We start from the raw sequence: 25,265 nt of genomic DNA, 5'->3' as shown, positions 1-25,265 counted from the left end.
TTACTCTTGACAGCAGCAAAGGAAACAGACGGGGCCGGTGCAGAAGAAGCCGTTTATGCATGAAGAATGACGCCATCTTCCAGCAGCATAAATAAATTATCATTTTGGCAATAAATCCGAGCCACAGCCCAATAGAGCCATTCTGGGCAAGTTCATTCATAGATCTTATTAACGGTGAACCTGGTTCCTTTATGGACTCCGGAGCAGCAGGAGGAAAAGCATATAAGAAGATTATGTAAATACTATATTTAAGCATATGTAAGGGCAGTGAATGAAATACTGATTATTCTCTCGATTCAAAAAAAACCCCAACCACTTACTAAAAATAGCTTTCAGGGGATAAGAGAAACTAGGCTGCACCAGAAAAAACCCAGACCCAGCTGCAGTAGTGCTTCCTGTCCCTCGTCATCTGCATCCATCACTGCTAAGGTCTACAGAAATCAACCCAGCGGGGACAAACCACCCAAAGGCTTTCAGACTACTGCACCCTTGGCACAGACAGGAAGCATTTCCAACTCATTATCATCAGCATGGAAAAAACAGCAGAGCTGGGGTTAAGCTAGCTCCCCAGATTGCTGCAAAGAGGTTCAAAGATGTGAGGAAAATCAAGGCTTTAGTGTACTGGAAGGACCCGAGAGTTCTCATGACAGCGGGGATGCTACAGCTCCCACCAGTCCAAGCATGTAACGTAGCTTACAGAGTTAAAAGAGGATTTTCTGCATATTCTTGAAAGCTCTTTAGTGTGGGAGACTTTCCCCTCCGCCAGCGCTTTGCCAAAAGCACAGGCACACGCTCTCCCAAGCAGACCTCCACATGCCTTCACTTGAGTCAGCAGCACTTTCCTGCTTCACGTTCTTAAGAGCTGCAAACTCAGCACAGGGTCCCAATTTAGCTTCTGATTAAGTCTGAGTGCTCATTAGTGATTGAGGCACAATGCAGTCACAAACACAGAGGTGGCCAGCGTGCCCCTGCAGCTCATCTCTGCACTCGTGCGGGAGCCCATGGTCCCACACTGCTCTGAAGCACAGAGGCGCAGACAAGCAGGAGGCTGTCAAAAGCACGCTCCTGAAGCCGAGTAAAACGTGCTTCAGGGTACACAGCCAGCACCCAACCGCCAGGATCCCTGCTTCCAGTTAAGCATTAATTTCCAGCTCTGCTTTGTTATCAAAACACCGTTATCACATGGCATCAAACTGCGGAACACCACTTGGCGCTGGTGAGCAGCGGGAGATAAAAAGCATCTGTAAAAATACAACTACGAGAATGCCTGTATTACACACATCAAATCCCAGGAAAGCACATCTGCTCCCAGCACTCCAGTGATGACTTTGCTGGCTGTAAGAGTGCTTGTAACCGAGAGAGGGGCTGCAGGTCTAGGGAAGACATCAAAGCCAATGCTGCTGAGAAAATGGAAGCGCTGCTCCAAAAAGCTTAAGGACATGGTTTAGTGTGAGGGGTCCCTGCCCATGGCAGAGGGGTTGGAACTGGATGATCTTAAGGTCCTTTTCCAACCCTGACTATTCTATGATTCTATGGTTTTAACCTAGCTGGAAGAGATGACTCCGGTTCAACATGGAATATGACAGAGACTTACAGCTGCCTGGCTCCACAGCTTCAAAATGCCACCCAGGCTTTCCACAGGCTCCACAAGCAACAGGTCCAAAGGGCTGCAAACCCTCATAGAGTCACTGTCCAAAAGGGGACATTCAACCAGATGACAAGCTTCAGCTACCAAAACTGCCAAAAGCGAAGTGAGAAAATGCTATTTCTGATGTGGATTAAGAGGCTATCCCAAAAGAGATCTCTCCCTACATAAAACTTCCTAATTTCCATAGTGTGGAAAACACATAAAATACACAATGCTACAAAGTTCCTTCCAGCTTGACCAAAGCCTATCAGGATAAAAAAACATGAGTAAGCACCTGACAAAACAGAAGTTATCTCCTCCTCCTTTGGTCTCCCAGTGAGAGCTACTTGTGTGCAACAACAGCAAGCTCGGGCAGCAGAGGAGGGACATAAAACCCAGTTCCCCATGGCTCAATCACAAGTTTCTCACTAACAAAGCACAGGTCAGCCATCAGCTTACATTCATTCTTCTCATTTTTCAGAGACGTAAATAGACCTGTACTGATCCTCTACCTTTAGCTGTGAAAAACATCCAAGTCTAAGGGCAAAAGCAGCATTGAAAACACATTACCACAGCCTGGTTTTGACCAGGAAACATTTTTTCCTTAGTATCATAGAATCCAACGTGGCCTTGAACACATTCAGTTTCCTCACTGTGAGGGTGCTGAGGCGCTGGCACAGAGTGCCCAGAGAAGCTGTGGCTGCCCCATCCCTGGCAGTGTTCAAGGCCAGGTTGGACACAGGGGCTTGGAGCAAGCTGCTCCAGTGGAAGGGGTCCCTGCCCGTGGCAGGGGTTGGAGCTGGATGAGCTTTAAGGTCCCTTCCAACCCAAACCAGGCTGGGATTCTATGATAATCTGAATTTGCAGACTTTAGTAATGAAAACATAGGGCTGATCATGCTTTCGAACTAAAGCTTCTACTACGCTCTTATTGGGAATCCTATAAAGCCTTCATGTTTTATTAAGTACTCAGTACCTGTGCTCAACATTTGAGGTGAAAGATAAAAACTTATTCTGACCCAGGATGAGCATTTGTAAACAGAGTTCCCTAAATTCTGCATGGAAAGAAAGAAGTCAAAGCTATTTCCCCCCCTCTGTTTCCCAGCAGACTGTGCCCAAACACTGGAGTATAATTAAGCAAGGAAAAAGGCAGTTTAAACTTCAAGACTTACTGGCTAATAAAGGCGAGGAGCTGAGTAAATCAACCCAAATAAAAACCAACCTAATTTTAGACGTGCTGGATCCTTTCAGCAGAAGCCCTTCAGAATGGCAGAGGCAGGTACTAATTATATTTGCCAATCTCCAAACTTAAACAGATTAAACTAGGGAAAAAAAAAAGACTTCCAGTTGAGGCTGCCTCACAATCCGATGTAAGAACATCTGAAGGAAAGTAACCGAGCACCAAACTCATCACCAAACGAGGGAGGCTTCTATTTCCCTTTAAATTCAATATAAGGTGTATGCCTCCCGCACTGTCTCTGAATGACAATGCTCAGGATACTCAGCTTCTCACCTGCAAGGCTCAAACACGGCTCCATTCTGTTAAAATCTCTTTAAAAGAAAGAGGATATGAAAAAATACATTTTCCTGTTTCAGGAGGCCTCAAAAAGGAAAAGCCTGAGTGACCAAAACGGTCAAGAATATCTGCATACGTATGTTACATGTGTATTGATGCACGCAGGAAAAGGGTGATCCCCAAGCAGAGCTGCCTTGTGCATCTCTGCCAGAGAAATCCTGGCCCCAGCGAATCCGTGGCACCGTTATCAGGCCAACCACAAATGCCTTTACCGTGACATTAAAAATACCCACTCATCTCCCTCCCTCCCCAGCCCCAAGGGGCAGGGTGAAGGCCTGTACCCAAACCCTTTTGTTTTCTTCTCTTACCTACAGCAACGCAGGATTACTCATCAGATCACTCCTCCCCACTCTCACAAAGGAAGAGTAAAGGAACACTCAGTGTCTACTGGAACTCCTTACGAAACTTGATTTGTCTCCCTACCGCAAAGATCCTCTGATGTCTAACAATACATCTGCATTCAGCCAACAGCTCTGCTCCCAGCAGAGCACTAATTTGAGTTTCCTCCACGCGGATTCCTGTGCTCGCGCATCTTCTCGGCACTTACCTGTGACATCTCTACCCTCCTGTCAAAACTGATGTGCTTGTCAATGTGTTGACAGCGCTTATGCAATGGGAAACTGAGCTCAGAAACACAGCGAGGTAGCAGGCGGCAAGCCTGATTGCACAGCACGGACAGCAGGCTCACTTTAAGAGGCAGGAACACAAAGAGACCTTACCCTACAGCGTCAGGGAGGCTTTTCCCCAAGGAAACAAGGCACATCAATACATTGAAATGAAGTTAAAAATAAACCAAACAGCACAACCCACGAAGATATAAACCCATAACAAAGCACAAAGGCTGAGTGTAAAGAGATCCCAATTCCCTTTTGCAACCAGATATCCTTGAGAGGATCGCTCCAGAGCATCACTCCAAGACAACAGTAATATCAGTTACGTGGGTTTCTTCTTTGGTTTTAGTTATTATGTTTTGGCTACATAGATGTGCTACTGCTCTGGGCAGCTACACACTCCAACACTCACCATCAGAGCCTGCTGATGCTCTCCTCAGGGATTCAAATTGCAAAACCAAGTATTTCTCACACCTACCACATAAAAACCATTCACTGATAGGATTGAAATAATGCGTTCTGTTGTCAAATGGTAAGAAGGAGGAAAAAAACCATCCACATTGTATGCAAACGGGAAAGAAACCTGCTTTAAAATGCCATTTCATTAGCTTACATAATCATTCATCGAGCTCTTTTTTGCAGTCACACAACGTTTAGATTATGAAGGTATTTCCTTTAAAGCCAAGGTACATAAATAACAGCTTCTACCGATAAATACAGTCCCAAACCATAGTTCTAATCTTTGGTGCTGAAACTGAAATCCATAGTACAGCAGCTGGAGGGACAGGGTTTCAAAGGTGCCAAGCACTGAACTGGTTTCAGGAGTAGCAGAAACAGCAAGTGCTGCGTCTCTGTCTGCATCAGAGCACGTCCTCTGATCCCCAAAGATCAGCATGAAGATCCTCACCTAACTTGGTCCTGCACCCCCTGAACCGACTTCAGACACAAGAGGCATGACCCTGACAAGCCATGCTCGCTGCTTGCACCTGCAGACAGTCTATTTTAGCCTATTTCAGCTTCTTTAAGCACTGCCTAAAATCCTCCCAGCACACAGAAGCAGCAACATACTCATTCAGCCGATGGAACGCTCTTCACCCACCATTGCCATCCCCAAAGTCACAGATGACATCCAGAAAGCATGGACACTGAGCTGCTACAAGGACATGTTATATTCCTGGTCTGAACCACGGCTCTCCCACACGAGCATTTGCCATCACCCTGTTCAACAGGAATCTCCCATTCCCATGCAGGATACGTGACCTGGGGGACTGCAAGCAACTGAAGGCACCAGTGTGGGGTATGCCAAGCACAGAAGTGAGTTTGCTGGGGAGCAGCAGAGCCTGACCTGGCTGCAGCCCCACACAGTGATGATGTCCTGTCTTAAGCCCAGCCATGTAGAAGGTTTCACTCACTTAAGCCAAAACACAGCTGGCATTTAAAAGAGAAAATAAGCACCGTTTGCATATAATAAACAAGATAAAGGCACTCTTACATGCTCACAGCAAGCACGAGAGCACTGAAATCTTAAAGGCATTGCATTTCCATTCCCAAACCACATACAGCCCACAAAATGGCACTAAACTTGCACTGGAGTGGATAAATCTGAACAAGCCCAGAGCAAATTCAAACCCAGCCTGAGGTCTGTGAGCACAGTGTGAGCTATGCTATGAGACACCTCCTGCTTCAAACGCTGAGCGCAATGTCCGCTCACACAAGCAAGGCTTCATAAAGCAAGTTCTCCTCCTGCTGGAAAAGAGAAAGGAAGGCTGGAAAGCCTTCCCTTGAGCTGAGGAGCCAGTGTTTTCACACACAAGCCATGTCAGAGAGACCTTGGCCAGCACGTCTGCAGGAGGGGTTAGGGCCCACAGCTCATCTGTTACGCCCTGATAAACTGCACGGCAAAACACGAGAGAATTCCTTGCCCAATGCTTTTCCTGAAAGCAGGAATTGTGAATTCATGCAGCAAACAGGGGGAAAGCATCCCAGAAGGTGACACTGAGCACAGGGTGAGCAAGCAGTGCCACCATAATCACACCCGAGCTGCTCTCTCCTCCTCACACAAAAGCCAAGGACTCACCAGCACGGACAGCATCACCTCTTGCTTGCCCCAGTATAAATGTAGCTGAGGGAGCTCTGTGCTGAATTAACAGTGCCCCAGAGCAAAAGTGCACCGTCACCTGTCAGAGCTGAGCGCTGCCCATGATTCCAGCAAGGTGGCTGTGCACAGAGCAGGAGTCTCATGGAGAAGACAGGCCTCCTCGACCTTGGGCTGCCGGAGGAACAGTGGGAAGCTGCGCCAGCTCTGAGCAGCAAGGGTTGTACTGAGCCTTCCCCCTGGTCATCCTGCTGTAAGGGCCAAGAACCACATTATTCACTGAAGGGAGAAAGTTAAAACAGGGAAATTGGCAACCCCCCCAAAAGCATCTGTCTTGGCCATCTTTAAAGCAACACCAGTCATTGAAGACACGGCTGTTTATACTACGAGACTCATTACACAGGAGGCCAGCCTATTTATAGAGGTAGATATCACTACAACTGAGTGCTAGATAAACCCAAACAGTTATTGTAAAAGGGCAGTCCATCACTGATTATTCCAAACATCTCCTGTGCACTGGGGGCTGGCCCGCTGCCACTGCCCAGCCAAAGGGCTTGCAGAATGATGCTACGACTTCCCTCCCGCGACACTGGGGTGACAGATCGCTCCCTGAGCAAGCAGCGTGTCCCTGTGAGCCCCACGAGCGCATCACCCTCTGTGCGTGCCAAAGGGAGACATCAAATGAGAGCAGGATCTTGTTTATGCTCCAGGAAAACAGGAAGTTTTCATTCACCCTTGGAAAAGATGGGGAGTTGGAACTTTAAGCAGGGCCTGTCGCGATAGGATGAGGGGTGATGGGTTTAAGCTAAAAGAGGGCAGATTCAAGCTGGATGTGAGGAAGAAATTGGTTACAATAAGGGTGGTAGAACACCGGCACAGGTTGCCCATAGAGGTGTGGATGCGCCATCCCTGGAGACATTCAAGGCCAGGCTGGATGTGGTTCTGGGCAACCTGATCTAGCGGAAGGTGTCCCTGCTCACTGCAGGAGGTTGGACTGGATGAGCTTTGAAGGCCCCTTCCAACCCAAACCATTCTGTGATTCCCTGAGGAATAAACATGCTACAAACAGTGCCAAAAGCCCTCGCGCAGCAGCCCCACATTCAGAGCCCTGGGACTCCAACAGCGCAACACAGAAACATCAACTGCATTTCCCTGCTGCTTAGAAGAACCTCCTGGAGATGGGATAAACACGACAAATAAAGGCGTTAGGCTCCTGCACGCAGATGTATCTGCCTGAACAACTACGTAAAAGCCCAGGCCAAGCGTGTTTCCTGGGACCAGCACGGCTGCAGTTGGCTGCTCGGCGATCCATTACGGATCTCTTCTGTGGTTTCATCAGGCTGAGCCGGCTCTCCCACCACTCCTCTCGAGTTTGGAGACGGACAAGGCAAAGACGGATACAGGCAGCGGGGCTGGATGCAGGCAGCAACAGCCACCCCTCAGCCTGACACCCCTCGGGGGCATCCCAGCGCGCCTCAATCCCTAAAACCGCGTGTTTTTCCCCAAACCAGACTTTACGTTTTTGCACAAGCCGCTGCAGCCACACTTTTGTTCCAGCACAGCCTTAAACCCACCCGAATCGAGGGGGAAGCACGAAACCCAACCCCAAAGCAACAGATGGCACGGCACAATAAAGCGGGGTTCGAGGTGTTTAAAGCGGCCGGGGGGGGAACGCGCCGAGAGGTGAACCCGCATTTCACGCCCGAGCTCCGCTCGCAAGGACGCGCCCGCCTTCCCCCCACTGCAGAGGGCGGGCGGCGGGGGGGGAGCCAGCCACCGGAGAGGGCACGTCGGCCCCGGGAGCAGCGGAGGGCGGCCAGGCCACCGCGGCGCCGCGCTCACCGGCCCCGCTACCCGCGCTAGGGCAGCGCACCCCGGGCAGGGCACGCACCGGGGCCAAACTTCCCGCCGCGCCCGCACCCCCTTCAAAATGGCTTCGCCGCCGCCGCCGCCTCGGCCCCTTGGCCGGGTCACCCCGCCCGGGAGCCCGCCGGGCACGGCCGGGCCCTGCCGCCGCACTGCGCCCCACCGCACCGCCGGGCAGCACCGCCCGCCCCTCCGCCATCAACAGGTGCGGGGCGGCCGCCGCTACCGGCACCGGCACCTGCCGCCCCGTCAGGACCTGGACAGGTCCCGCGGGGCGCTCCCGCCGCAGCACCCGCAACTCACCTCGCCCGGCGCCGCGCCGCTGCCCGGGCCCCGCCGCCGCCACCGCCGCTCCGCCATCCGCAGCCCCGGCCGAGCCGAGCCCCGAGCTGCGGCCCCCGCTGCGCCGCCGACACCGGCTCCCGAGCGCGCCTGCGCGCCACCGACCCCCGTGCGCGCCCCCGACGACGTGCAGGCCGCGCCTGGCCCGCCAGCCGCGCGCGGGGCGGGGCGGGGCCGCGGCAGCGCCGCCTTTCTCATTGGCGGAGAGATGGAGGGGCGGAGCCGGCAGCCGGAGCGGGGCGCGGATAGGCTGCCTGGGGAGAGGCGGCCGCTGATTGGGCGGGGCGGGCGTGGGCAGAGAGCGGCTGGGCCTGGGGCAGAGCGTGAGGCAGGGGCAGAGGCAGGGATAGGGCCTGGGGTTTGGCCGCTTTACCCCCACCTGCGTCCCAACCAAGCCCTGTGTCAGGGCTCAGCCGGCTCCATGAGGTGCTGGGCTTGGTGCCCGCACCCTCCCATGCAGTGCGGTGTGTGCCAGGAGCAGCCTCAGCAAGGAGTTTGATGCTGGGCACAGCTCCTCATCCAGGGCAGGGCCACCCTGCTGTCACCTGCTGCTGGGGCCTGGCGCTGCGCTCAGCCTGGCTCACACGGTCTGGGGAGCCCAGTGGCATAAACCAAACTGGGGTGGCTGCAAGCAAGATGCCCATAGCAAATACTTAAAGCAGGAACCAAAATACAGTTGAAGTGATTACAGCAGCTTAAGAAGTGTTAAAACAGCCCCACAGGGACACTGTAACTGGGAGGTGATGCCTACTTGCAGCACTGTTTGAGCACCCACCACGACATTCATCATGTTCAGCATACAAACTGCTGAGGAGCCTTTGTCCCTTTGGCTTTGCATTTTAGACCTAAATGTCTTCAGTTTATCTTTCCAAATGGTCACTTTTTGTCATGAGGTGCAGAAATGCTGACATTGGCTCAAAAGAGGGGAGGAAAAATGGTTCCCTGTGTCCTCCATGTCCTCAGAGCCAGTAGGACCCAAGGACTGAGCCTCTGTCTACGTCTGTGTCCCACCACGCCAAGATGGGAAGGCCAGACAGCGTTTTCCACTCAAACACCAGCAGCCAAGTTCATCAGTGCTTCTGCCGCGTGTATCTCACAGCTCGTGGTGTAAATTAAGGCTTCAACCTAGAAGAGAGGACACAAAAAGGCTTCAATAATTACTTGAAAGCCCGTCTCTCACATGGTCTGGCTGTGGCAGCAAGGCTGAGAGCAAAGGCGTGCGGTCACCTGGGGAGCAGGCTTCTGAGCAAGGGCTTGTGTTTTGCTCTTGGCATCTGCAGGTCTCAAAAGGCAGCTCAGCCTGTGGGATGCAGCAGGATGCGGCAGGATGCAGCAGGACACAGCAGGATGCAGCACTGGCCTCGCTCTGCATGGCCACTATCACTCCTCTGTCCTTCAGAGCACTTCATCACGTCCCAGAATCTCATTCCCGGCCGCAGCTGACCACAGACATCGACTGGTCAAGCACAAGTCTGCCTTTCCCAGCTTCCTGTCCTTTTGAGGTTACCCAGTGAACACACAGAGTTATTAAATAAACCAGCAGCTGATTTAATTTGCCCTCGGGTAATACGTTTCGTTCTAAGAAGCCACATTAAACATTATATACTGCAACCTATGTGCCTGGAGTGCAGCGACAGACAGTCACCCATCACGCATCACCCACCCTGAGACACCCTCACTCCAAGCTACACATCATGGGAGGACTCAGGGTGGAGGTGGATCCAGCCACAAAGGCTCCATGCCCAGGAGCAAAGGGCAAGCTGGTAGATTCAGCTGCACCCCCATGAAAGCTGTGCTCTTCGTGGTAAAGGGGTAATGGCTGTTCTGCACTCGGGTATTTCTGGAGAGAAGAGCGAGGTGTTAAATGTGAAATCAGTGACAGGCAGAGTAAGTGCTGGAAACATCTTCAGAAGGGCTGGAGCATCTCCCATATGGCAGAGAGAGCTGGGCTGGTTCAGCCTGGAGAAGAAAAGGCTCCTTAAGGGGAGACCTGAGAGCAGCTCCAGTGCCTAAAGGGGCTGCAGGAAACCTGGAGAGGGGCTTGGGACAAGGGCCTGTAGGGACAGGCCAAGGGGAATGGCTTTAACCTGCCAGAACAGGGGAGACTGAGCTGAGCTCTTAGGCAGAAGCTCTTCCCTGTGAGGGTGCTGAGGCGCTGGCACAGGGTGCCCAGAGAAGCTGTGGCTGCCCCATCCCTGGCAGTGTTCAAGGCCAGGTTGGACACAGGGGCTTGGAGCAAGCTGCTCCAGTGGAAGGTGTCCCTGGCCGTGGCAGGGGTTGGAGCTGGATGAGCTTTAAGGTCCCTTCCAACCCAAACCAGTCTGAGATTGATCCTCCAGAGGCTCAATGGGACACAGGACCATGGGGAGCACCAGCCCCAGGACTCTCCGCAGTGGGTCAGACCAGACTGAAGATACAGAGAGTACCAGAGGTACCTAGAGGAGCTGGAGCAGCTCCCCCGTCCCACCCCCCTGCCCAAGCAGAGATGCATTTCTCCACCCACAGTTAATAAAACCCACGAAGTTTGACCACGGATGAGCTCAAAGTCCCTGCCTGCTGTTGACTGACATGAGCAGAACGCAGGCACCACTGACCTTTGCACGCAGGAGAGGAACACCCAGCACTGCAGCAGCCAACGCTGAGCCAAACGTGCCGGGAAGCGAGGTGGGGAAACTCCTGATGTCCTGACGGCCATCCTGCTGTGGCTGCCCACAGACCTACGGGTGGCTGCCAGAAGAGGAAACTGTCCCTTAAAGCAATTAGGATCCAAAAGGGAATTTAAGGACATAAAAGATATTTAAAGAAAACCCAATAGTTTTCTAAGGCTTCAACCCACAGATGTGCCAGTGGGAAGCGCCTCTGGCATCTCCCATCCATCCCACAGCGGGCTGTGCCCAGCCATGGCAGGGGCCTTGCACAGACACCAATCAGACAAACCCTATGCACGTTGCTGCAGCAACCACCTCGGTATTGTTGAAACCTGGTGCTGAGAACTTGGCGTGCTTTCCCCAGAGCACTCGTGTCACTGTCACACAGGCTCCCACGTGGCTTCTTCCCTCTCCCCAGTCACTCCCAGCAGGGTAAGGACCCATAGGGATGTTCAATGGGAGGGTGCAGAGGACCAGCACAAAAGCCCGTGCTGGAAACACCCATCTATTTTTACCCTTCCTCCCTCTCAGAGACAACCCTGTGCCTCTGCCCTGCTCGCGGTGGGCAGCTCCTGCCTGGCGAAGCCTTCGCCTCCGGGAACGCCTGTCTGCGTCTCTTTATCCTGGTTTATTTTTGGCTCCCGGCATTCAACACCAGCTACTCCTTCTTCTTTTCCTCGCCCCCTGAAGATGAGCAGTGAAGCCGGCGAGAACAAAGCTGCGCTCCTCAGTTCCACCTCTACGGCACGGACCAAAGCGGTTGTGTCCTCGCAGGATGCTGGGGAAACCACTGCTGGAGCTGGGGGGGACAAGGCTGAGAGGCATCACTGATGAAGATCATAGCAGAGCCACGGGGCTGGAGGAGGCTGAGAGGTGTTGGATAGCCAGAAACGTAGCCAGGGACATCCACTTTGGCCCAAGGGACCATTCGGGGGGTCTCTTCCAGCTCCAGCCCTGAACTGGAGAGGAAAATCACCGCTGGGGTGACAAGGGCTCACGCTGGGCAAATGGGGCAGGAATGAGGGTGTTCCCGTGGTCCTTACCCAGTTCCACATCCAGCCCGACTCCACTGCACATCAGCTTCCCAGTGGCTCCCTGAGCAGCGCTGAGCTGTGACACAGTTGCTGGTGTTTATGAAATCTCACATTTTTCCAAACCATTTGCTCTTTTTCTCCCTCATTTTCATCCAAATCTTGTGTTGGCATTTTCTTGGTAAATTAACTTTAATGAAATTATGGCTTTTTAACACCAACTTTCTCATCAGAGCCCTGGGGCACTGGAAATCCTAGGCTGTTTGTAAGACCAGGCTGATCCTCCCACACCATTCCCCAGCCACAGCTTATGTGCCACCAGCGTCACCAGTGTGGCTTGTGCAGCACTGGCAGTCCCTGAGGGCTGTGGGGTTCAAGAGCTGAGGTGACTGTGGGCTCGCCAGAGCCACAGATTGCACCAATGAGCCATCTTCCCAGAAGTGTTGCAGTGATTTCAGGGAATTGGGTCTTGCAATCCTGCCCTGCTGCTGTGTCTGACCTCCAGCTGAAGCCTCCTGCTGCCTTTAATGGCTCTGTCTGCATGTGCCCTCCACGTCATGCGCTGCCATCTCCTGCATGCAACTTGCCCATGAGCAATGAGACTGAGATGAGCTCTTAGGCAGAAGCTCTTCCCTGTGAGGGTGCTGAGGCGCTGGCCCAGGGTGCCCAGAGAAGCTGTGGCTGCCCCATCCCTGGCAGTGTTCAAGGCCAGGTTGGACACAGGGGCTTGGAGCAACCTGCTCTAGTGGAAGGGGTCCCTGCCCATGGGTTGGAGCTGGATGAGCTTTAAGGTCCCTTCCAACCCAAACCAGGCTGGGATTCATCCAGACCTGTGGGACATGGTGGATCCACTGCCGGACCTGTCACCTCCTCCATCCTGTCCATGCCACCAACCCAACAGAAACTGCATCTCCAGACAGCTCTAAACAGCAGATCCAAGCTTGGTACTTTCCCTTCACTGTTGCCATGTGATCCTTCATGGAGCAGCAGCTGGTTCTGGGGACCCTGCTTCCAAAGGGACTCAGCCAAAGGAGGATGTTTAACCCAGACTATGCAATGGGTGGCCAGCTCTCTGTCCTATGGAAGCACAACAGGATCCTCGCCAGGGCAGTGCATGCCTGCCTGCAGGAGCACACCCGGGAAGCACAGCTGCCATCCCTGCTCTGATTATTCACACACCCTCCTCGTGGCCCCAGCTCAGCTGCTGAGGCTTCCATGCAATGGAGGTATCAGACTGGTTGGGGTGTAACTGGCACTGGTTGCCGAGACCCAGCTCCTACTTCACATCATGTGTGTGCCTGCATTGCCTTATTCCTATGGGACTGATGTTACACATGTGCAGGTGGCAGTATGCAACAGAGCTGCTTTATGGATGGTCTGGAACGTGGATTTCCAAGGCCAGAGCATGATTCAATGCAGTTTGGCAGCTCCACCTGCAGTCACCTGCTTGTGCAGCCCCTTGGCCAATGCTGAGATGCAGACCTGTGCTTTCACCATGCCCTGAGCAGGGTCTGCAGGCAGGGTGGTGCTACCAGACCTGCACATACCCCTGAGCTGAATTGGGGGGTGCAGCCAGCACCCTGAATTGGGTGCTGGCTGCTGGACCAAGCAGAGCATCCTTCCTGTTGTCACAGAATCACAGAGTCAACCAGGCTGGAAAAGCCCTTCAAGCTCATCCAGTCCAACCATTTCCCAGCACTGCCAAGGCCACCACTGACCCATGGCACTGAGGCCTCGTCTCCACGGTGTGTGAGCACTTGCAGGGATGGTGACTGCAGCCCTGCCCTGGGCAGCCTCTTCCAATGCCTGAGCACCCTTTGGGGCAGGAATTGTTCCTCAGCTCCATCTAAACCTGCCCTGGTGCAGCTTGAGGCCGGTTCCTCTTGTCCCATCCCTTGTTCCTTGGGAGCAGAAACCAACCCCACCTTGCTACAACCATCAACAGCTTTGTAAGAGTTAAGCGCTGCTCCCACCTCTCCACTTCCAAACCACTGAACAGGCTCAGGACACCGGTGGTGGCTGCTAGAGCCAGTGGAGTGTTGTTGAATTCCTCGCTGTTGAGCAGAGATTAACGGATCCAGGTTGGCTGTAAACACACTCGGATGAAATATATCCAGCATAGCTGCAAACACTCACGTCTCCTTGGCCTGGCACCGCTCTTCCAGCCTCATCTCTGGGCCGTGGCGCCACTGACACACTCATAAACCCATCAAACACCGGCCAGGCTGTGGGAAGCATGGATCAGCTGCAGCCCCATCCCAGTGCCTGCTAAAGCTGGGAAAGCATCTGCACGTTCAAATGAAGATGAGGTTTTCAGTCTGTTCTCGTGGCACCTCCTGCCGTCCATCTGTCCATGAGCGTGGGTCAAAGCGGTATGAGCGCGGGGGCTGTTATCACTTCCTCCATCTCCTTCCCCTGGGAGGATATCCTGGCATCATCTGCCTTCACCTACTGGGGCCCTGACATTTGTTCCCTTCCCAGCAGCTTCCTGTTTGGGATATTCCTTTGTCTCAGCTTCCTCTCCTACTTGTGCCACTGAAACTAAGGCGACTGTCCTGGGAACATGCAGTGAATGAGGTGTTGCATGCTGCTCTTTGTGCTGCCAGCATCCTCCACAGCACACTGCATCCCATACGCTCATGGGGCAGCCCAGCAAACAGCTACAGCAGCCTCACAGATGCCTACAGATGCCTCACTGACACCTTTCTCTCCATCTCCCAGGCCACAGCTTGCTTGATTGCAAGGAGAATCCACACTAGATTAAACCACAGGAATCATAGAACCATGGAATGGTTTGGGTTGGAAAGGACCTTACAGCTCATCCAGTTCCAACCCCCTGCCATGGGCAGGGACACCTTCCACTAGAGCAGCTTGCTCCAAACCTTCTTTTGCCCTTTATCTACAGCATGGGTACATCTGAAACTAACCCAAGCCCTGTTCCTGCAGCCGTAGCAGGAACCTCAGCACATACAACTGCATGCAAATCTGAGCTGCTCCCTGCCTTTGGGAGGAGACGGCATCAGGCACCAGCAACTCCTCCTTTCACCCCCCGCTGCACAATGTGAATCAGCACCTCCCTGAGCCTTCGCCCCTGAGCCCAAACCCTCACATCCCTGCCCTGAAGCGACAGTTTCATCACAGCCTGTTTGTGGCAGCCTTTGCCTGCTGCTCCCACTGCCCTTGGTGCGCATCCTGCCATCACCTTGCTGGGTCCTGGGTGCTCAGGGAGGTGCAGGATGGGGCAGACTCTCTTGACAGATGCAGTCCTGCTCTTTGCTCCCTGACCTTCCAGCAGCTACTAATCCCAGGAGGCCTCTACCTCTCACCCCACTGTAAGAGCTTTGGGGCATTCTTTAAGTGCTTAAGAGCATTGCCACATGCTGGTCGGAAATCCACATCAAGCCTGGGTAATTGGATCACCTTTATCCCCATGCTTGCAAGGGAAAACCATGCCCTGCAATGCTAACATCTCCCAACTATCGGATAGCGGTAACCATCCGGGTGACTGCTGAACCTCTCTGAACCGTGGCTTCCTTCAATGGGAAGTGTTAAACCTGGCTTTGTGTTAAGCAATTTAATCCTGTTCAGCCATCACCCCTTGAGAGCTGCGATCCAGGATGGAAGCAGCATCCCCTCAGCGCGGCACCGGGGACCTGGACACCAGTAGCTTGGCCATAGGCAGATGCTTGGCCATGAAACGTCTGTTTTCATGAAGCCTCTGGGATGCCCCTCCTGCCCTTGTCGTGCACAGTGGTGAAGGGAGGCACATGAGCAGTGCTGGTTCTGGTGCATAGCAGTGATCAGGGCTGGGCTTCTCACATGAAAAAGCACTGCCTCCATCCACAAAGGGAAAGGAAACGAGGTGTTGAAGTAGGCTACAGTTCCTAAGCACAAACTGATGTAACAAAGTTAGACCTGTAGCAAAAGGAAACGAAGATTTGAGGGTGACATGATTTACAGATGGGAGAAAAATACATTAAAGGCTGAAGGAAGTGGATCCAAAACCATGCAAAAACAAATGGTTGCCTTTTGGTCCCTGAGCAGCCGGGGTTGCAACGCTCAGCTCTGTGGTCCAGACACCTCACTGGGTGCAGAAGCTCCAGCAACCCAACTGAGACCAGCATCTAGAGTGATGCTGCTGATGGGGCTCTGCTGTCCAAGCAGCAGGGCTGGGATCTCTGTGGTGGCTTTTGTCCTTCACCAAACTGACTGATTCCTTACGAAGAAGCTGTTAAAGAGTGCGAACACAGAGGAGCCTTGCCAGGAGCGTTGTTAAGATTTAGACCTTTGCATCCGAGCGCTCCGGGATTTTCCAGATCACTTGTTTCCAAGCAGGATGCATAAAGTATAATCTCTGGGTTTCTCTCTGCTCTAACGATCGGCATTTCGTGCCAGATAGGGTGTGTTGGTGACCCTGCCTGAACCCGCTGTGATTTGTACATGAACTGCTCCCATTACCATACAGGGCTGCCTGGATCTGCTCAGGGTGGCTCATCAGCCCTGCATGGGTGGGGAGCCACTCCTGTCCCCCATGGTATCACAGGGGTTCCTGCCAGTGGCTGCAGTGCTGGGATCCAGACCCTGAATGGGCAGAAGCATCTGTGGCAGAGAGCTGGAGCAGCTCTGCTCTGGAGCCAGGCTGGAGAAGAGAAGGCTCCTTAAGGGGAGACCTTAGAGCAGCTCCAGTGCCTAAAGGGGCTACAGGAAACCTGGAGAGGGGCTTTGGACAAGGGCCTGTAGGGACAGGACAAGGGGGAATGGCTTTAATCTGCCAGAGGGGAGACTGAGATGAGCTCTTAGGAAGGGTGATTGGAACTGGATGAGCTTTAAGTCCCTTCCAACCCAAACCAGGCTGTGATTCTATGACAGGACCCTGGCTGCAGCAAGAACAGCCATGCCCAGGCTGAGTCACAGCCAGTCGGGTCCCCGGCAGATGCTCCCGTGGTCTGGGGTGTGATTCAGCTCCTGCTCACACCTATCCTGGTGACACGCGAGGTGAGGGAGAATGAGCCCTTGCAGCATCTCCATGGCCTTCTCTGCCCTCGCTCCAACAGCTCCACGTCCCTCTTGTGCTGCTGCCCCAGAGCTGGATCAGGGCTGCAGGGGGATCTCCCCAGAGCACAGCAGAGGGGCAGGATCCCCTCCCTGAGCTGCTGCTCACGCTCTGGGGGTGCAGCCCAGCACAGGGGGGGGTTCTGGGCTCAAGCGCTCACTGAAGCCGGGTCATGGGGAGCTTCTCATTGACCAGCACCCCCAGGTGCGTACCCTTGGGTTGCTCCATCCGGTCTCCCCCAGCCTGTGTTTGTGCTGGGATTGCCCCAACGCTGGGGCAGGACCTTGCACTTGGCCTTGTAAGAAGTAAAGAAGAACAGAAGTGCTCTGAGCTGGCCCAAGTCATATTTTCCATATGCGAAGGGATGAGGGAACTCACTCGACCAAGGGCTGTAAGGAAAACTTTCCAGGGCAGAGAAACCAGGGAGCGGCAGGAAGGAGCCGGCAGTTACATACTCACACTAGGGACTTCCTTGGGTTAGAACACAGGCTGGAGCCAGGCCTGTGACTCACTGTGCTGATGCGAGACACGCTGCTGCCCTGCTGCAAGCTCTGCCCCAGCACACACAGAACCGAGGAGAAACACAGGAGCTGCAAGAGCTGCTATAAAAACCTCTCCCTTTGCAACCTGCAAACCAAAGACTCTACCCCTGAGCTGCTGCGAGAGGAGAATCCCCATCCACCCACTGCTTCTTTGAGTGCCTCGTGTGTAGCAGAAAATACCCAAGGATACCACCAGATGGACAAGGATACCCCGGCTTCTGCTTTGAGACACGCTGCTGGGAACAGCCGTCAAAGGCAGAACCACCACCGAGGAAGGAAGGAGCTGTGAAAGTAGCTCTTTGCAGTGTGGTGCATTCACTGCTTACTCCAGTCAGCGCAGAGCAGCTTGGGGAGGCTCCTGCCCTCCCCTCTGGCACAAGCACTCCTTGGAGCTATTTTTTCCCAACCTGCTATCTTACAAACAAAACCGGGAAAGTTGGCACGGCAGCCTTCATCCTCCTGAACACGCGCCAAGTGCGAAGGCGACTCAGTGCTGCAGACGCCTGTTTCCTGGCAGATCTTAAGTCCTCTGCTCAACTGGTAGGCTGGCGGGGGCAGGAGGTGCCTGCAGCAGGCTGGGAACGGTGGTTTCAAACAATCCCATGTTTAACTGCAGCTCAGGACCCAGGAGATCAACAATTTCAAACAGAGGGGTAAGAGACAGACACAGCCGAGCGATGCTGGGCATGGAGATGAAGGGCCACCAGCTACCGGCTGGACCAGGTGGGCCTGCCCAGCTCAACACCTCCCTGTGCTCAGTCACCCCTCTGCTTCCCAGATCATCAAGTTTCAGTTCTGTTGGCTCCCAATGGTTTGAAGGGATAGGACTGGAGCCAGAAACAAAGCTGAGTGCTGGATGCCAGAGAGGGACTCCTCATCAGGGACTGCAGCAATAGGACAAGGGGTGATGGGTTCAAACTGAAACAGGGGAAGTTTAGATTGGATATAAGGAAGAAGCTCTTCCCTGTGAGGGTGCTGAGGCGCTGGCCCAGGGTGCCCAGAGAAGCTGTGGCTGCCCCATCCCTGGCAGTGTTCAAGGCCAGGTTGGACCCAGGAGCTTGGAGCAAGCTGCTCCAGTGGAAGGGGTCCCTGCCCGTGGCAGGGGTTGGAGCTGGATGAGCTTTAAGGTCCCTTCCAACCCAAACCAGGCTGGGATTCATCCAGACCTGCTGTTGCAGGTCTCCAAGCCCCATCCAACACTGCCAGGGATGGGGCAGCCACAGCTTCTCTGGGCACCCTGGGCCAGCGCCTCAGCACCCTCACAGGGAAGAGCTTCTGCCCAAGAGCTCAGCTCAGTCTCCCCTGTTCTGGCAGGTTCAAGCCATTCCCCTTGGCCTGTCCCTACAGGCCCTTGTCCCAAGCCCCTCTCCAGGTTTCCTGCAGCCCCTTTAGGCACTGGAGCTGCTCTCAGGTCTCCCCTTCAGGAGCCTTCTCTTGTCCAGCCTGACCCAGCCCAGCTCTCTCAGCCTGGCTCCAGAGCAGAGCTGCTCCAGCCCTCGCAGCATCTCTTGGCACATAAACCACAGCAACATCTACCCTAGATCTTAACTATACCTAGCCCTTCTACCAGCTCAGTACCTCCCCTAACACTGCAATTCAGGCCATCCAGGCATTGCTTCCACTCTACGACTGTGAACAGAGAATTAAGTGGTCCTGGAAGGCAGGAGTTGATATTTGTTATCACCCTAGAGAAAGTTACTAAGAGGTGCATGGGACAATCCAGCTCTCCAGAGGCTTGAAAGGCTGGTCTTGCTCTGTGGAAAACAGATGGTCCCCAGGAAACTGGTGCTTGTCAAATGCAATCAGCCCTCTGGCTGATCACTGCAAAGCACAGTCATGATGTACCGCACGCAGCTCTGAGGGCAGGGATATGATCCCACCCACGGTGCACAACCTAGGAGGGTGTTTTGTAAACCACAAGACAACGAGAAACCTGCAAAGACCAGAAAACAAGCAGCACAAGTTCTCAACCCTGCCCTGCAAGCTGCCTTCTCTGCCTCCTGCCTTCCAGATGCACTTCTCCATCCCCGAGTGTGCTGTTCACCAACAAGAGGAGCAAACTTCCTCCTCCTTTGTGCTTGGCTGTCTTGACCTTCTTCAGCTCTCACCTCCCTCTCCGTTCAAGCACAAGGATGGTGCCTTTCTCAGGAGACAAGTAGCTAAGAGTAAAGGGATAAAGATCAGGCGTAGGGAGAACACCTTCCCTCGGTCCAAGTTTTAGTCATATCTTGGGCTGTTGGGAGCCACTGGCAGCGACAGCGGCTGCAGAAGGTGCCCTTAGTGCACAACCCCATTCAAGGTGCAGCTCTCCAGTGCAGTGCCCAACCTACATAACATGAGCAGGGCTGACGTTCAGATGTCAAGATCCAACGTGGCCTCAAAGAAACACAAGCAGACAGCGGTAAGGGAGCAAGCAGGAACCAGCCAGGAGGTGGGGAGATACCTGGAGATGTCTGACCCAACCACAACCCTCTGCTTCCCAGAGCCTGGGTCCTGCAGGGCATTCCAGCACAGTAGTGCTTGCCTCTCAGCTCTGATGACCACAGAATCATGGAATGGTTTAGGTTGGAAAGGACCTTAAGATCATCCAGTTCCAACCTTCCAAAAAGGATGAAAGCCCTGCCAGCTCTCTGTCAGCCTGAGAGCAACAGGGTGGATGATGGGACATAGCCAACTCCTCTATGTGGCCTCTACCAGCCTAAAGGGAGAAAAAGGAGCATTACTAGTGACCCAAGAGATAGGTGTGATCAAGGTGCCCCCCACTCTCACTGAAGCTGTTCTTCGGCACTAACTTACATAAGGGTCAGCTCCAGCTTCAATGTTCTTTCTTAAAGGTTTCAGATGTTCCTCAGAGTTGGTTGCACTTCCAAGGTTAAGAAGCATCAGAACACTTGTATGGTTCACAAAAGACAGCACTGACATTTTGGGGTGTCAAATCGGGATCATCTCCAACAGGGAACGGCGCTGCCTCCAGCCGTCCCCATGAAAATTCACTGGAGTTTGGTAGAAGGAAAAGCCTCACCTTTCCCAAAGCCACGCATGGAAATGACCAGCTGAAGCCCATAGCCTGCAGCCAGGACATGTTTTGGGATGCTTCCTATAGGGCAAGCAGAGCAGGGAACACAACCCAAGCCAAAAAGGATCAGCATCACCCACAGGAAGCAAGTCAATGAGTTAGATGTGATCTGCAATGATTTCACATGGCTTCTGGTTTGCCTGCAGCAGCAGTCTGGTGTTTCACTGTACACATGGACAGGAGATATTCTTTTAAGTCATTTTACCAGTGATGGAAATAAGTTCATATTTCTATTAGTATTTACCAAAATAAGGCAAACTGAGTATTGTGTGAAAGTGTGTTTATTCCAAAGCTAAAGTTCTCCCATAAAACAATGTCTCTGAAGAGCAGCATTGGTCTTTACACAGATCTCCAACAGCCTTCTGGGCTCAAGGGCTGGGGGTCTTGAACCATACCAACAGAGCATTAGAGGTTCTCTTGTCAGAGGTGTCAGAAAGGGGAGAGAAATGACAGAAAACAGATATGTTGCCAGTGGCACAACTGAAGACATTGTGCCTGCTACAAGAGAAAGAGGTGTCAAGACACATTGCAGGGAGCTTTATGTCTGCACAAAGATCTCACAGATCACCCTGCTCTCTGCAGGCTGCTTGCCAAGGAGCAGCTGCCACTGTCAGGAGAGAACTGCATTATTCCTGCAGACAGAAAACAGGGCTGTTGGATTTAATAATCTGCTGGGCCGCTTCCAGGGCCTGAAGTGGCTGAGAGGTCACGTTAGTGATGTGCTCCTCTGCAGCCTGAAGCCCTCGCACCAGCTCCAGTGTGCACGTTTGGTCCCAGCTTAACACTCTAGAGGGGTTTACCTCCTTCCTCCTGCCTCAGCCTCTTGGAGAGATGCTCACTGATGGCCAGGAGGGGGTTGGCTCTGTAGCTGGGATTGGCGATGACCTCGTGAAACCGAGCCACTTCCTCCTCTCTGAGGAAAGAAAAAGAACACACACATGCTGAGTGCCTCATGCGAAAGGAACTGAGCAGGTAAGAGAGGCACTCATAAAGCAGTGGGTTTCTGTAGAGACAGAACTGCCTCAGAAAGAAACAGTTTAAGAAATAAAGCCCATTTACCCAAGGGCAAAGCTCAAATTGCTGCCAGCTTCACAGGAGCCAGAGATTTGATCTCATGCCACACAGACAGAAACAATCACAGCAGTGTCCAGCATCACTTAGAAATGAGGTTTTTCGGAGCTTTTCCCTAGTAAATCAGGAAAAAGAGACTGGGTATCTGGTAAATCACTAGGAATGAAAACAACTACAGATTGCACTAGCACAGAAGCAGATTCTGCTTTGAAGAGCTCATCTACCGACTCTATTGCTCAATGTAGAGGCTTGGTAATACTGTGTGCAACACTAAGTTAGCCACCATGGGAGGAGCATGACAGAATTGTCTCTGCATGCTTGGTCAATGGCTGGTTGCTGTGGAAATAGCCTTGTCTTGAAAACCAAGCAAGCAGGGAGGAATAAGAACAGAGCAGGAGTGCATAAACCAGTCACATCCACTGCAGCCTCCCATCTCGCTCTCACAGGCTACCAGGCTCTCCATAGCCCAGGCAGATACCCATCTCCACATCCTCAGGAGTTGCTGTGGATCAGCAGAGTGCTCTTCAGCTTGGAGCTAAGTTTCACTCCCTTCAACACCAGCCCTGCCCCTGTCATTGGAACAGAAAGAGAAGCCAAACCTGAAACTCAGGTTGTGGCAGTTGGGGCAGGAAGGGGAGGCTCAGGGAACCTCCAGTCCTACCTAACATCCTGGAAAAGCAAACTCAAGACCTTCCTCCCAGTTTTTTCCCTCCCAAGCAGCACAGACTTCCCAGATCACTCCGGTAGGATACTCAGTGCCTCTGCCCCATTTTGTGCAGAGGAGAGGAGGGGGGCACACAAGGGACCATCTTGCCGAGACAGAAGGTTGTGGTGGTTGCCTATTCTGTTGCAGATCTGTACAGAATCACAGAATCACAGAATAGTCAGGGTCAACCTGGCCTTGAACACCACCAGGGATGGAGCATTCACAACCTCCCTGGGCAACCCATTCCAGTGCCTCACCACCCTCTCAGTAAAGAATTTCTTCCTTAGATCCAATCTGAACTTCCCCTGTTTCAGTTTGAACCCGTTACCCCTTGTCCTGTCACTACAGTCCCTGATGAAGAGTCCATCCCCAGCATCCTTACAGGCCCCCCAATACAAGTATACAAGTCCCTCCTCAAGCAGTGTTCCTCACCCATGAGTTTTAGCACAATCAGACCCACTGGTGACACTCAAGGCCATGATCCTTGGGTTTCTGCAAGAAAGCAAGGAGGGACTTCTCCAGAAAAGGAGAACCGAACAAGAAAAGCACCCCAGGATAGCCACTGACCAGTTCCACACAGAGGGGGGTATTCAGAGTGTGCTGGAGAGCAGTGCTGGGGTCTGAAGGCTGCTCTCCTCAGTCTCAGTTTGAAGTTGAATGGCTCAGAACTGACAAGATATTCTAGAAACAAGGTCCACAGAAAGCCAACACTGCCAGCTGTCAGTGCCCAGCCCCAGGGGTGCTGTGCTGAGGGGGCTCTTGAAGCCTGGTGCCAGTATAAGATATCCAGCAGATTATACAGCGGAATAAGGAGTTGTCAGACCAAGTCCAGGGGTCATTCCACAGCATTTAGTGGTATATTTTAGAAGAAAAGGCTTGGCAGATGCCAATGGACAGCTGTACTCCTAAGGGACATGTCAGTCAGCATCCCAGAGGTGTTCTGACAGATCAGCTGTAGCTCCTGATGCTGTGCAGAGTTCCAGGAGCTCCTCAACTACACCACCACAGGAGGCTTTCCTGAAGGGTATCAGCTAGAGCTACATGGGCCTGGTGTCATAAGAGACTCAACCACAGCTGGATTCTGCAGCTCCAACTCAGCAAGCCAAGGCAAGGGATCCACCACCGGGCTGATAACCACATTGGCCGTGCCACGCAGAGGGACACAGCACAGACATACTCATTTGGTAAAGCCAGAACTTACAACTGTGGCCAGGAGGAACAAGATGACAGTTAGGGGGGGGCTGTCCTGAAAGCCCAGAGACCATGCCCAGGAGGCCCCAGCCATCACTTTCTTTCCCTGAGAGAGTGAAAGTGAACACTTAAAGGAGCAAGTGCAGCTTCTGCTGCTCTTTTAGCTTAAGTTTTACATGAGACCGAAGCAGAAACAGGCTGAACCCATTTAGAACTGACCAAGTCTAATAAGGACTAAGCCAGAAGGACACCCACAAACATCCTGCAGTATGGAAAGGGGAAAAAAACCAAAGCTGCCACCTCTTCTAAGGCCTTCAGGACTGCAAGCCTGAAACACTGGAACTGGCTGCCTAGAGAGGTTGTGTGATCTCCATCCTTGGAGATACTCAAGAGCTGTGTGAGTGTGGACCTGGACCACCAGCTCTAGATGACCCTGGTGGGCAAGGAGATTAGACCCGATGTCCTCCAGAGGCCCTTTCCAGTCTCAACCACTCCATAATGCTCAGCAGGGACTGGATACTAATAACTGGATACTTACAAGAGCTGGCATTTCTGAGCTTGCTTCATCAGGCAGAAGTCTGCTGGCGCTGCCTTTGCTTTTACATGGCTGTGGAAAGAACAAACAAAGCGAGTGAGTGTTACAGAAGAATGTTAATTTAGCAACTGCTGTGGAGATGGGAAGAGCCCAGGGATTGTCCTGTATGGAAATTGTCCTGAAAGGCAATTATTTCACTAGGCAGCCAGTAATGGAGATTGACACAGATTGACCACAACTTAGGAGTCAGGACTGAACAGGCAGGAGGTAAATTAAAATCAGATCACTTACGCCTAGACCTGGTCATTAGCTCTCTGTGCCCAGATCACTTTCTGCTTATCACTAACCTCCAGGTCAAACTGATACTGTTGCTTAGAGAAAAGATGCCATGGAACTTCCCCTCACCATCTCTGCACATCTCATGTTCCCTGCTAGCAATGCAGGGTGCCAGCATTGGCGCACATCAGGCACACACAGTGTCACAGTTGCTCAGCAAGAAGAAACTTCCAGCCCTGCTTCGGATCCTGCAGTGGGACCACTGGGGTATCAGCTGTTACTTATGTTTTAAGATCACAGAAGCATAGAACCCTGGACTGGTTTGGGTTGGAAGGGACCTTAAAGCTCATCCAGCCCCAATCCCCTGCCATGGGCAGGAACACCTTCCACTAGAGCAGCTTGCTCCAAGCCCCTGTGTCCAACCTGGCCTTGAGCACTGCCAGGGATGGGGCAGCCACAGCTTCTCTGGGCACCCTGTGCCAGTGTCCATCCATCAGATCCAGGCCTCTCCAGTCTAGAGACAAGGATGCCATATGTAAGTGTCAAATGCCTCGCATGAGTCCAGGCAGATGACCCTCAGCCCAGCACAGTGTGCTCCAGCATCAAAGCTCCCTTCCCATCCAGAGAAATGGATGTCAGCCAGGGTGCGCAGCACAGAGCCTGTCCAAGAAAGGGCAGATCAATGCCTGCATGCTGCTCCTGTACCCTTTAGACCCCTCAAGGTCACCCTGGCACTGCCTGAGTGCTCACAAGGAACAAGAGCACACAGAGCTCCAGGGGTCTGAGCAGCTCCCATCACACTGCTGTGTCCACTGGACTGCAAGACACAGAAGGAGCAAGAAGCATCTCGGCTGTCTTCATGTCCATTAACTGCTCAGCACAGGAACAACTTGTCCCAGTTTGCCTGCAATCCCTCCCAGAAGCACAGAGAAATCCCTTCTCAAGCTGGATGGCAACCCATAGTCACCAGAGAAAGGGCTTGCCACAAGTCACCATGACAGTCCCTTCTTGATGGCTTTC

At 52.9% G+C, this 25,265-nt stretch overlaps 2 protein-coding genes across 6 annotated transcripts in view; both read right to left on the bottom strand.

Moving 5' to 3' along the window:
• ADARB1 (adenosine deaminase RNA specific B1) overlaps window positions 1-8,210 on the bottom strand; it is a 57,553-nt gene extending 49,343 nt beyond the window's left edge. Inside the window, exon 1 of one of the 2 annotated variants that reach the window (XM_080632004.1) lies at window positions 8,078-8,210. The gene's annotated coding sequence lies outside the window, so the exon portion shown is untranslated. The remainder of the gene's footprint in view (window positions 1-8,077) is intronic. The other variant, XM_080632005.1, reaches the window with a different exon arrangement.
• Window positions 8,211-8,997: 787 nt separating this feature from the next.
• SLX9 (SLX9 ribosome biogenesis factor) overlaps window positions 8,998-25,265 on the bottom strand; it is a gene marked incomplete at its 5' end in the record, with an annotated part of 60,372 nt that continues 44,104 nt past the window's right edge. Inside the window, 3 exons of one of the 4 annotated variants that reach the window (XM_080632088.1) lie at window positions 20,766-20,882; window positions 21,267-21,379; window positions 23,973-24,041. In XM_080632088.1, coding sequence (XP_080488214.1) covers window positions 20,872-20,882; window positions 21,267-21,379; window positions 23,973-24,041 — 193 coding nt within the window. In that variant the 3' untranslated portion in view covers window positions 20,766-20,871. Of the gene's footprint in view, window positions 9,242-20,765; window positions 21,380-22,327; window positions 22,393-23,972; window positions 24,042-25,265 lie in introns of those variants that run through there. The other 3 variants (XM_080632090.1, XM_080632087.1, XM_080632089.1) reach the window with 3 other exon arrangements.

This window comes from Psittacula echo (genome assembly GCF_963264785.1).
Source record: "Psittacula echo genome assembly, chromosome: 20".
In the NCBI taxonomy this organism is placed as follows: domain Eukaryota; kingdom Metazoa; phylum Chordata; class Aves; order Psittaciformes; family Psittacidae; genus Psittacula; species Psittacula echo.
The sequence above is the reverse complement of the archived record's forward strand: the minus strand, read 5'-3'. Positions and strand labels throughout refer to the sequence as shown.